This window comes from Exophiala dermatitidis (assembly GCF_000230625.1).
Source record: "Exophiala dermatitidis NIH/UT8656 unplaced genomic scaffold supercont1.7, whole genome shotgun sequence".
NCBI classification, from domain to species: domain Eukaryota; kingdom Fungi; phylum Ascomycota; class Eurotiomycetes; order Chaetothyriales; family Herpotrichiellaceae; genus Exophiala; species Exophiala dermatitidis.
Genome location: NW_008751652.1, coordinates 1,199,051 through 1,211,056, shown reverse-complemented (window position 1 = coordinate 1,211,056; position 12,006 = coordinate 1,199,051). Strand labels below are relative to the sequence as shown.

At 51.5% G+C, this 12,006-nt stretch overlaps 3 protein-coding genes across 3 annotated transcripts; 1 reads left to right on the top strand and 2 right to left on the bottom strand.

Annotated features, from left to right (window-relative positions):
• Positions 1–2,541: 2,541 nt before the first annotated feature.
• On the bottom strand, positions 2,542–5,545 carry HMPREF1120_08250 (DnaJ protein, subfamily A, member 2). The gene is made up of 4 exons (XM_009162495.1): positions 4,758–5,545; positions 4,633–4,702; positions 3,749–4,567; positions 2,542–3,677 (listed from the first exon to the last, which is right to left on the bottom strand). The coding sequence occupies exons 1-4, from the start codon at positions 4,791–4,793 to the stop codon at positions 3,373–3,375; spliced, it is 1,230 nt and encodes a 409-aa protein (XP_009160743.1). The 5' UTR covers positions 4,794–5,545; the 3' UTR covers positions 2,542–3,372.
• Positions 5,546–5,723: 178 nt separating this feature from the next.
• Positions 5,724–9,243, top strand: HMPREF1120_08249 (uncharacterized protein). Its single transcript, XM_009162494.1, has 6 exons — positions 5,724–5,776; positions 5,834–5,862; positions 5,927–8,067; positions 8,119–8,180; positions 8,231–8,624; positions 8,690–9,243. Exons 3-6 carry the CDS (start codon positions 7,614–7,616, stop codon positions 8,941–8,943), a joined length of 1,164 nt encoding a protein of 387 aa, XP_009160742.1. The 5' UTR covers positions 5,724–5,776; positions 5,834–5,862; positions 5,927–7,613; the 3' UTR covers positions 8,944–9,243.
• A 541-nt stretch (positions 9,244–9,784) lies between these two features.
• Positions 9,785–11,677, bottom strand: HMPREF1120_08248 (unspecific monooxygenase; the record flags this gene model as incomplete). Its single annotated transcript, XM_009162493.1, has 2 exons — positions 9,785–11,186; positions 11,343–11,677. The coding sequence occupies 2 exons, from the start codon at positions 11,675–11,677 to the stop codon at positions 9,785–9,787; spliced, it is 1,737 nt and encodes a 578-aa protein (XP_009160741.1).
• Positions 11,678–12,006: the final 329 nt, after the last annotated feature.

Sequence of the window (12,006 nt, the reverse complement as noted above, 5' to 3'; positions counted from 1 at the left end):
TTTTCTACTCCTGTCCGTACCAACCTCCTTCGCGGATCGTTGAAAACTGCAGCCTTGCTCTCACCTTGCCTGCCGACCGCAGGCTATGCTCATACTGTCCCATACAAGATAGTAGTAACAGACCACTGCAAGCCTCAAAATGGACTGGGATGAGCTCTCTCCCTATCTGGCTCCATCTTCCACAACGGCCGTCGTCGTCACGATCAGATTTTTCTTCCCGCCCTTACATCTTCAACCCTGAAAAGGACCGACCGGCGACCTCCCATATTTGGATTGGAAACCCGCCGTCTGGCGCATCATGTTCTCTTGACAAGAGTCTTGGATAGCAAAATCACAAACTGTTACAGGATCAAAATGGCGTGCTTGTGGCCCCTGTCGTGGAGATCCACTGTAGCCTCGTCTATGTCTGGCCGATCAGGGAGCTCAAAGCTTTGGTGCCGGCTTGACTCTGCCAGGGCCCGTCGATGCCCAGCCTGTCAGAATTCGTCGCTGGCCCGCGCTATGAAGCGAGTGACGGCAAATGATGGTCCCGGAAAATGGGCTTGGGATCCTATCATCACCACTACCAACTGAGCATCCCTGCCCAGCCAATGCTCTGGTGCTCCAGTCCGAACGTTGATTGCTGACGTGATTAGCACCATAATTTGCTCTTTCCTCAAACGGGCTGGCTGGCTTCAAGCCTCCCTACTGTACCTACAGTACACCTCGTCTTCCATCATCTCACAAAGTACGTGATGGTATTATGCTATCATGCAGCACTGAAGACGACCTCATTATGTGCCGCGGAGGTACTGTTTGGTGCAATCTCCTTGATCGTCCATACTGCTACAAATCGAGCGATCTAGCCGACGCCACAGGCGAGAACAAAGATCGTCTGATGAGCCATACCCGTCTTCAGGGTACAGACATGGACGCATGGGATTCTATCGCAACTTGAGGTTGGTGGGCGGGCAGAAGCGCTTGATCGCACATGATAGTCTATCTGCCGTTTCAGCTACCCTTGGACGTCTGTGGTCACCTCCAAGGTAGCAGAAGTGAGCTCCTCGAAAGGGGAGATGAACTTGAAGAAATTAATTGTAACAGGAACATGATTGAACCACTCGAGAGGAGATAATAGAGGTCCTGTTTGAAGCCAGCATCCACTGGAGAATGAAGGAGCTTCCGCCGATGACTCGGGCGAAGCCTTTCTCCCAACCCTGCCTTAGTGTCAGGTAAGTCTTCGGCTTCAGATGATGCTTCTGCCACGCAGCCGGGCAGCCGTCCTATGGCCATTATTTCGATCTTCTGGCGCATCTCATAGCCAGTGCTGGCGACTCGAGAGTCGCCTACGTCAAGCCCACCAATCTTTTTCCGAAGACGACATCGTGGTTCAGCTCTTGATGCTTCCGATCATCCCAAGTTGACCCCAGTCGCACTCTTGCGTGATCACCTCCCGTTGGACATAAATCATTTTACGCATATTCGGGGCGGTAGTACTTGTTGTCATCGTGGCTCGAGGCGCGTCCACCATTGCTGCTATACCTCAGTCTTCTCGGTACACGACACATCACCCTCCGCCCGGTCTGCGGGTGGCGAGCTCGTGATCTGATTCGAAAATGTCGATTCGAATGCAGGAACGGATCTTCCAAATAGATCATCGATGGCATTCGGTTATTCCGCACAAGCGAAAAGATGCTGATCTTCCAGCTCCAAAAACCATCAGTGCTAAGTATGGCACCATTCCCTTACTCCTCCCATTCCATGTCATTGTCGGGTAGGCGTATGATGTACATTGCATTCCAAGTACCGATCGAAGGTCCTGCTTGAGCAGAGCCCGAAAGATCTCGATACCACAAGCCAGTTCTTTCTATTGTTCTTCTTTTTTTCGATTCCTAGAAATCAACCAGCATGTAAAATGGCCACTCGATGGGCATCACAAGGTAAGAGTAAGGTTCGACAACACAACAGCCTCAAGAAACAGATATCTACATTTCATGCGGGACATGCAAGATAGTGAACCGATGGCTTGTGGGAGACGACGACCTTCTCAGCTTTATGGCCGAGGATGGTCTTTTCGTTTTACCTAAGGTTCTTGGATCCTATTCTCACGCTGGCATGACAGCAAATGGCAGTTGATTATCATTTTCCGCCCTGATGCTGGGATCGAAAGAACTCAACACCCTGGCACAGCGGTCCGGCCACTATTGTCGAATGAGCCGAGCTACAACAAGATGCGGTCGATCATATGTCTACATACTACCACCGTACAAATTCTTTCTTACAGTGCGTGCTAGAGTATCATGTCTCTAAGGTACGCAAATTACCATCCATCGGCATCGGATATACTTCTGCCGTGGAGGTGGATTGGATAATCCATGCTCCTACCTATCCTCCTCTACCCATTTGATACCTGTTTCAGTGTCCATGGAATAAACACTTACAGTGCCTGCCTACGGGGACTTGGATGTTATCTACATCTCCTAAGGTAGCTGGAGCTGTTAAGACCAGTATCACAATGGGCCAGTACTAGTAATACCAGTACTTTCACTGGCAGCACGGAAGTGTTGTTGACTATCATTCGCTACCGCAACAACTACTGGTACAGCAACCACCCTGACTGCCACTACTTGCTTTCTATAGACACAGGTGCGATCCGTCACGGACTAGATATTCCCCTTTACTCGTGAAGAATGCCAGTCGCGGCTATTACAGTGGTGACGCGCAGAGGATCGAGAAACAAGAGGAAGCATGATTTGGAACCAGTAATGCCAATGCAAAGACAATAAGAACTGCCCATTTAATCACTGCATGACCAGGCTCCCGTACCGCAAAGGTACGACTGCCCAGGTTTAACCGTCGTTCGTCAGTTCGTTCCATCAATTCATAGATCGAAGCAGACCAGTCTATCCCATGCGAATCAAAAATCAAGGCTTCCGCGAGCAAAAGCAATAGCTGTCGATTGTCTATGCCCTTTTACGCACTGAGACACATTTTCGCGTTGGTATCAGCCAGGCAGGCCGATGAGCCAGGCCTCGCGCGTAACCATGTTGTATGGAAGATTTAACACAGGTCCGACTCCACGACAAGACCATAGCAAAAACGCCGGATGAGATGAACCTTGCCGATCCTGAAATAACGCCGATCACGATGCTGAGTTCCCCAATTGGTCGATGATGAATGATGAGGTGATTCCATGTAGAATGAAACCTGAAGGACATCATACCCCACGCTTGCTAATGCTGTTCGCAAGAAAGCTCGAAGCCCATTAGCACAGCATACTTTCAAGTCATCCCGGTCACATTTGTCAAAGCTTGCCGGTTCGTGCTTCGTGTCTTCTGCGCTTCGTTTCACATGCCGTCATCGAGCAGATGATCTGCACGCGTTTCTCCTTGTTTACTGCGATGCACATTGTACCCGCTCTGCACCCTGCGGAACGTCATCGTCGTCTTCGTCGAGATGGGCCCCGTGGGCACGTGCATGTTGACGAGCGTCGACTTCGTTCATTTCAAAGTCCTCGACCATTGAATCCGGCGGTGGCAGCTTCTGTTGCATGCGCGGCGGCAGGACCGATTCGAGCAGGTGGATGTTCTGGAGTTCAGTCTTATCCGGGAACTTGACGTCGAACTGGACATAGAGATCGCCGAAGTCGTGATGTCTGTACGTCGGCATACCTTGTCCCTTGATCACCTTGACCATGCCTGGTTGACACAGTCAGCTGAGTCCCTGCAAAGAGCACCTCTACTGGGGTTGTCGGTAGGAAGAAACTTACCAGGAGTAATTGGGTCGCCCGCCGGGATGTTGACGGTGATCCACCGGTCATCAAGATGCTCGATGAAGATCTGACCGCCCGCCAGTGCTGTCAACAGATCAATCTCGGCGTGGTAGAACAAATCGTCGTCCCTGCGCTGGAATCTGGGATGCGGCTTCTGCTCGATCTCAAACACCACATCACCTGGGAGCACGCCGGGCATTTGATCACCCTCGCCGCGGAATTCGACCTTATGCCCGCTCTTGACACCACGGTCGACGTGCACATGAAGGACCTTACGCTCCACAATCGTCTTCTTGCCCATACACCGCTTGCAGCGATCACGCTCACGCAAGATCTCGCCTTCTCCTTGGCAGTCAGGGCAGATAGTCTGGAACCGTTGGATCATAGGGCCCATTTGACGCATCATGGTCTTCATGCCGGCACCATTACAACCGGTGCAAGTCTTGACTGCACCCTCCTTGCCGCCACGGCCTTCACAGGCTGGACAAATGACTGATTTTTGCAGGGCCAATTTGGAAACCTTGCCACGGTAGATGTCTTCCAGGGAGACCTTGTGAACATGGTGAATGGTCCTGGCCTTCTTTGGGCCGGTATCACGCATACCACCTCCAAACATGCCGCCAAATCCACCGCCGCCGCCAAAGAATTGTGCAAAGAGATCTTCAGCGGCCATACCGCCGCCCATGCCACTTTGCTCTAGTCCCTCCTCGCCATATTGGTCGTAGATTGCTCGTTTTTGAGGATCAGAGAGCACCTCATAGGCTTTGGAAAGTTCCTTGAACTTCTCGGCAGCTTCTGGGTTGTGGGCATTCTTGTCTGTCGGCGGAGTCAGTGACTGACCGAAAAAGGCTCGAGCCGTGGACACCGTTGAAAGTGCTTACCTGGGTGGTGTTTGAGCGCGCCCTTCTTGTAGGCTGACTTCAGCTGGGCTTCTGAAGCAGAGGGGTCCACCTGAGTGACAAGTCAGTCGCTTGCAGTGCATGTCATGTGGTGCAATAAGACTCACGCCTAAGATCTCGTAGAGTTTTGTATCTTTTACCATATTGAACGTCTGGTTCTACAACTGTCGCAACGACACCCAGGAAGTAGTTGGAGTGTTGGTCAAGAGAGGACTCGTAGTTTTGTTGAAGATGCAGGGTCGCAGAGGGAGGTTGGAGTCTCGGGAATGGACGCGGCTGTCGAACTAGTAGTGAACGGCAAAAGGTGGGCGTCTACTGCGACCGAGGAGAGGCGACGTAAGAAGTGGAGGGTGGGAGAGAGGGATGGATGATAGGTGAGATGATGAGCGCAGTTGGTCGGAGGAAGTGATTGCACAGGCAAACAGTGAGAATAATGAGGATGGTTTCTGGTCTCTCTCTTCTGCAACCTGCGTCAGGAAAGTGAATGTGGTTGAGAACCAAGTTCAAGTTGTGAACGGGAAGTCAAAGTCATGGATTATTTGATCGCGGTTGGTTTTCCTCTACTACATTACGATGATTATTATGGGGGAGCGCTAGCATTATTACTGCTGCTAGCACTGGCGGGCAACAGACCCTGAACTGCCCTGAACCGCCCAAGCGCAGGGCAAAAAAGGGCTGCACCGTCGCCAAGCCCCGTCCGAGTCTTCGATGCGTTTCTATCCACGACCATCGCCGCCAGCCTCACTTCCCGCCTGCCAGCCCTGCTCTTCTGCCATGTTCGTCCGACGTCTACGGGCATCGGTCGCCCGCAGGAACTGTTTCTGTTTGTGCCTATATCCATCCATCCATACTACAGGAAGGAGAACAGCTGTTTGTTGTGCAGAACCCCATCAACTCCTTGCGTTCATATACATAGTAATAATGTATATCTACCTAAGTATAGAAGATGATTATTATGCAGCACAAGCGCATCCTCGGCATCGGCGCCATTCTTCGCACAGACGCTCCATCTCCGGCCCTCTGGACCCTCTCGATCTGAAAACATGACTGCATCTCATCGTTGGTTGTTAGATCCGGAGGTGGAGTGAGATTGCACCGAGTGCCGATTGATGACAAAGCACTGCCAGTTGAGTGCTTATCGCGCGGTCTTATCGTTCTTATCATTGATTCTTATCGCTCTCAGGCTGCAGTTGGCGCCCTTCCTACGGTAAAGTAAGTAATGCAGTGTGCCTCATGGCAACACTGCTTAGGTAACTGACATAATTACACTCGGCAGCACCCGTGTTATTATGATTACTCGTCAAGCTTTCACAGCCTGAAGCAACCCATTGAAGATGCCAAAGTGCAAGGCTGACTCCATGGTTGCTCTATTTTGGGCTACAGGGCCTTTGTGTGCTAGTGCTTTCCTGCCCTGTGATGCCTTGTCCTTTGCGCCTTCTTTTCACGGTGCTGCTGAGCTACTACAGGGTCACACTTCAACTGGAGGAGCTGGCATGAAGGCTTCAATCGTGGCTCAGCACTGGCAGGTCACAACTTGTCAATTGATTGCGAGTCATAGAGTAAGTTCATTCCATCAGAAGAGCCTGTCAAAACCGCGATGGATGTCATTTGATATTCTCTACCATCTGCACTCTATCCCCTTTCCAGCTGAACTTTGAGCGCCCACTAAACCATTCCACTACCTGCACCTGGTCCTCCCGTGGCTTGCATGAGTATCATCCCGTTCCTCGACGAAACTCTGGCGACTCCATCATAGACACGCCTCCAGTTCAAAAACTTGGTCCCGGCGGGCGTTTACTGAAAAATCGTCAGCCAGCGATCGCTTCCCCCATTGGAGCACTAACTGCGCTCATGTCTCGCAGTGAGATACGCGCCCTGGCATATGGAAATGAGGGCGGCAATGGCCATGAAAATGCCAAAGACAAGACTCAATACGGCCTCCAGCGGGATGGCCATGATGGGTTGACACGGTATTTTGAGTGGTGTTATAACCTGCAGCAAGATGACAGAATCTGCCTTGCAAAAGCGCGGTTTGTAACTATACTTTAGGAACAAGAAGGGTCTGGTACGAGCCGATTTCGCTTTTCGTCAAGTGAAACCTCCGCCAAATGGTCGAGTAGCTTAAAAGATGCTCAGAGCATGAGGTATATCGGTACAGCTTTATATCTGGGTTGAACGACTTCTGGCCCGTGACGGTCTGCTCTTTGCAAGCTATCCACCATGCAGTGCCCCTCTGCTTGAACCGCTTGCGCCCTAGTATGCCCAGTGAGCTCGGGGTTGCTGGGGTGCTGCTTGTATGAACTGCGGCCTTTCGCTCTTTGACTCCAGGTTCCTCGGTTCCTCGCAATCGATTGCAACTTGTGTCCCTGGGAAGGGGCTGGAAGATACTTATGAGCTCTAGCTACTTATGGCGGCACGGGCAACTTTGGTCCTCGACAACTTTGGTCCTGACCATTAGCGATGATGTCGCTATGCTACGACATGCCGGCAAGTGGAGCCGCGCGCTATGCAGGAGAGGTTATGACTTGTGTGTGCGGTGATGTGACGAGTTCTCAAACATGCATGCGTACATGTAGCATTTGGCTCGTCTGGGGCTGGAACACTTATGTCTACGTGAACTCTGGACCGCATTCACGACAGGCAACTTTTGTCCCCTGCAGGCGAGCACACTCTGCATCCGCGCCCGGCTAGCACCACTGTTGACCTACTAGCTTCCAACTCTCGCCTGAAGGAAGACACTGCCTACAGATGGGCCGCGGGATGCCTGATACGACTGGCTCCATGTCACCATCAGGCTGAAAACTTTGGTACCGCCAACCCACTCGCCCTACTTGCACTACACCCACTCTTTGCATGCGAACGGAAACGAGCCCATATATTTCTTAAGGGGTGCTTGCTGAGACTGAGATTGAGTTTTCAATTTCCCCGGTTTACAGGTTCTCTATTCTTTCCAGTCTTCTGATATGGCACTTGCATTGTCCCAACGAACACTCCCCATTCCGCAACGCCTATGGCAGTTGCACAAGCCTCTAATTCAGCGACTTTATCTCATTTCATCACTAGATGAAGTCAGAGCTATAATGGAAGCAGAGCACAACTTCGTGGCTACTCCTCAACAGTACAAGCGAATGATCGCCAAGTGGGGCGTGCGAAAGTACGTCAAGGCCGACGAAATGGAAAAATTGCTGGAGTGCCCTTCTGCCAACCCTGTGGTGCGTGGAAACAAGGTCGTCTCTGCCCGGCAAATGCGGCGGTTCCTTCGCAGGAAGGAGGCTAAGCGCTGTCGAGAGCCGTCATCATCTCAGTGTGACAGTCCCCCTCAATCGACCTGTCCGGTTTCCTCATCATGCAAACCCTTGGGGAGGGCTGAGGTCGGATCGCAAGCTACCGTTGTTACGCACCAGGACGATAGTGAAGGTCCGTACCAATCAGCACTACTCCATGCGTGGGACGCTGAACAGGACACAGCTGGTACTTTTCAACAGAACACTCTTTGCATTGACACGAAATGTTCTGCCCTCATGAGATTGGTATGGTACTTTTTGGCGTTGGGTTTTCCATTGTATTGATGTCGAATCAGGCTGTAAAGATGGTCCTGAATGGACACCAATCCAATATCCGAGAGTACATTGGGTGTCTGTTGGGTGATAACGGCCCATGGGACAAGTCGACTCGGAGCTCGTTCTCAGGTGAAAGAATCCTTTGCCTGTGGTTGCCAGATTCCCTGATTCCACCCGGCTGCGACGATGACCTATGGCCTAAGTTGGTGTTGCCCATAACTCCCGAGGAGCTCACCAGCGGTTTTCTTACTGTGAAGTGGGAAACTATCTCACTAGCTTGTTTCTATCTACAATTTGGGTCGAAAGTCCATTATTCCGGCATGACCTATGGCCCTGTCTTGGATGGTTTACACCTGCCTCCTATCGTTCATGCACATGCTCTCATATGTGCCGCTCTTGTCCACGCCGCACGCTGTGAGTCCTTTGCTTCTCCGGCTACTGATAGTCGACTTGATCGTTATGTTGACCCTGCCAATCAGACACTCAGCCAAACGGTCCACAGCCGCTTAGCATGAAGGATGCCCTCTGCACGGTCAAGCTGTTCACACCCGACTCGGAATTGTTAAACAGCCAATATGATGAGTTCGTTATTGAATTGGGTTTGACCGCTGTAAATCGATTGAGATTTCTCTTCCCCCTACCCCGAGGACGGCGTCACCGTTGGCACAGCGTGCTTGACCGAGATATCACGCGGTATTTGCGCACAACCCAGGGCACCAGTTGGCCGGTCTAAGCATGGCGGTATGCCGGCCGAAGCAGGAGCATTACTAGATGTCTCAGCAGGTCCGGGAGCTCTACAAGACCTCCCCCGCCGTGTCAGTTATGACTGTTCAGGATCACCCATTAGATATCATGTTAACATCGTCTCGAATGTGGAATTGTCTTTGAATTTCTGTATAAGCAGCCCTAGAGAATGTGACTTTATGAACTGCAGAGAACGGAGCACAACACCTTGTACTGACGTTGAACCATTGACTCAATGTGCAACCATCATCAAAGATTCAAGGCTGGCTGGCAAGCTGCTTTTTCAACGATCGACCATCGCTGTGATCTCGACCTGATATAAGGATTCTTTCGCGATTGATTCAGACGACCAACTTGAACATGCTTGGGGGGCCGCTCTCTCGACCGGTCTCTGTAAAGTAAATTTGTCAAGCAAACATGGCATTCTACTGTTTCTTCACCGCCAGCCTTGCAATCTATTTTAGACCGACTGCAGTGTCTAGTACGACAAATCTGACACTCTGCCAGGATTGGGCAAAATATCGACACCCATAGAAAAGGATACTATCATCGGTCACCCCCAGCTTTGGACAGGACCACAAAACATAAATCAAGCTGCAACTTTGGCCGACGCTAAGATCCCTCCTTGCTACGCTTTCGGAATTCCCGAGAGGCAAAAGAACAACACGACCTCATCAGATATACATAGTAAACAATCAGCAAATCAATAGGCCTGTATTCCTTTTTCTCTTTTGCTCCCACCCCCTTTCCCTCCCTCTCTTTTTTCCTGTGTTGGTATGGGTGGGTGTGGTACTTCCTTCAGGCATCGCAGTCCTTGTTTCTTCTTTTCGTCAAGAGGTATCTCCTTCCGAAACAGGTCGAAACCTCAGCATGAGCCGATTACTCGTCGGTCTAATAGTGTAAGCGTCGATCTCATGGATATCCTTGTCATCGACAATCTCCGTGGTCCAATTTGTGTACAGGGCCGCAGTGAGCAATTTGATTTCTTGAGTTGCCAAGTTGCTGCCGATGCACATGCGGCCGCCGGACCCGAAGGCCCAGAACCAGCGATGCATTTCTTTGAGATGGTCTGCAGCAGCGTCTGCAGTAGTGTTGTTGGTGTTCGTGGCCGCAAGCCATCGTTCAGGTTTCCACGTCTCCGGGTCCGGAAACACTTCGGGGTTCCGGTGCAGTGTGTACGGCATGGCTGAGACACGCACACCACCTGGGATATTGGAGTAGGAACCTAATGTATTATTTCCAGCAGGGGAGATGCGTGGCTCCATGCCTGGAATGGGCGCGTGGAGACGGAGTGTCTCCATGACGATGGCGTGTAGGAGTGGTAGGGCGTCGATCTGTTTTGGATCTGGAAGGTCGAATGATGATTCAGCTTCAGAATCAGATTGTGGTGGTGATGGTGGCCAGACAATCTTCGGAGTCAACGTGAGCAATTCCTCACGAAGCCGTTTCTGCAAATCAGGCTTCTTGCTCAGTTCCCAGTACAGATAAGTCAAGGCGACGGCGGAAGTTTCGTGGCCTGCGCCAAGATGGTCGAGCATTTCGCTGTAGATTTCGGCTTGGGTGGTACCGGTAGTGTTATTAGTGGCATCTGCATCTTCTCCTCGCGTCGAGGGCATCGTCACTTGGTCTTCGGCGTCTTTGCCTGCCAGGGGATCTTTTTTGCGGAGATTTGTGATGCCTGTGCTGAATTGCTTGTAGACGATTGGTTCGTCGCCTGGATAAGAAGAAGAGCGGTCTGCGTTGTTGCTACTGGTTGCTAGTTGTAGGTACTTCTCGGCTCCGTCGCACATGCTGGCGTTCCAGTTCTCGAGATTGACGTTGGCGTCGTCAACGAACTGCGGAACCACGGGACACCCGAGCTTGCGCGTTAGTGATTTCAGCCACGGCACTTCCATGGAGAAGAACTCGTACTCCCGCCGACAGTGGTAGTCGTTTAGAATCCGCTTGCGAGCCCCCACGTCCTGGATGAAGTTGGTCGACGCCTTCAGTCCGAACAGGTACGCTGAGATAAAGTCCATGGCGCACGCGTTGTTCAGGTCGTGCGCGTTCACGGCCTCGCCGGTGTGGGATACACTTTCGATCAGTGGGAGGAGTCGTTTGCCCAAGAGAATGCGTGAGTTGGCGGCGATCTGGGGGGCCGAGGCGACGTACGTCTTGCTGTAGACGTTGGCCATGGTCCGTTTCTTCTGTGAGTGTGGGAGGTGGTGGATCGTGGAGAACATGTTCATGACGCTGGGAGGCCGTTGTTAGTCACGAGCATCCAGTATTGGGACCATAGGTATCATCATTGGAGTGGAAAACTTCAGGCAAATTGTCGAATTCGATTCAACATAGTACTTTGAGGTAGAGAATAGGCGGGTATTGGGTTAGTGTTAAGTTGAGGCTTACCCATAAGATCCAAATCGCTGTGGATACCACGCATGCTTCTCCCATCCGCCAGCGTAGACGGTTTTGATGCCGTTGTCCACGCAGTTGATACTTAGCTCGTTCGCGCCCATCCGCACCACGCTGCCGTGTTTGAGATGCGCCGCGTACGTGACGGCATTATTCCTCGATCGATATCGCTGGTATGTGATCCACAGGTCGCCAAATATGGGAATTGACCAGTGAGCTGGAGGAATGTGCCGCAGCGGGTGGAAAAATAGCGGATGGACAATGTACTTGTACAACGACAGGAGTGCCACCGCGGTCAAGGCTATCACCGGGAACAGAGGGACAGCCATGGCGAACGAGCAGAGTCTTGACTGTGTGTAATAAAACAATCAATCAAACGCCCCAGGCCTCCTTGGTCGAAGTTGTGATTTAGAGACAGGCAGACCTAGAGGTAACAGGCCGGAGGATACTCTTCACCAAACAAGTGAATTCGGCGCTCCGCCGACCTTGGCTCTCGGGCAAGAAACTGTTACGTTGATGTTTTTGAGTGTGGTGGAGCGAGGCTGTCGGTCTCGGGAGTGTGCGGGGAAAGATAAGGATATTTATTGCAGTGTACATACAGTATAGGTAACGAGAACTGATGTTTTCTGCTTCACTTTGACCGCAAAGACGAACCTTT

What these genes read in the sequence shown, in the direction of transcription:
- HMPREF1120_08250 (XM_009162495.1), bottom strand. Translation starts at nt 4,793, where the DNA reads ATGGTAAAAGATACAAAACTCTACGAGATCTTAGGC. An exon ending in AACTCTACGAGATCTTAGGC is followed by an intron (nt 4,703 to 4,757) that starts GTGAGTCTTATT and finishes CTTGTCACTCAG; the next exon opens with GTGGACCCCTCTGCTTCAGA. An exon ending in GGGCGACCCAATTACTCCTG is followed by an intron (nt 3,678 to 3,748) that starts GTAAGTTTCTTC and finishes TGTGTCAACCAG; the next exon opens with GCATGGTCAAGGTGATCAAG.
- HMPREF1120_08249 (XM_009162494.1), top strand. Translation starts at nt 7,614, where the DNA reads ATGGCACTTGCATTGTCCCAACGAACACTCCCCATTCCGCAACGCCTA. An exon ending in GCACCAGGACGATAGTGAAG is followed by an intron (nt 8,068 to 8,118) that starts GTCCGTACCAAT and finishes AACAGGACACAG; the next exon opens with CTGGTACTTTTCAACAGAAC. An exon ending in GTTCTGCCCTCATGAGATTG is followed by an intron (nt 8,181 to 8,230) that starts GTATGGTACTTT and finishes ATGTCGAATCAG; the next exon opens with GCTGTAAAGATGGTCCTGAA.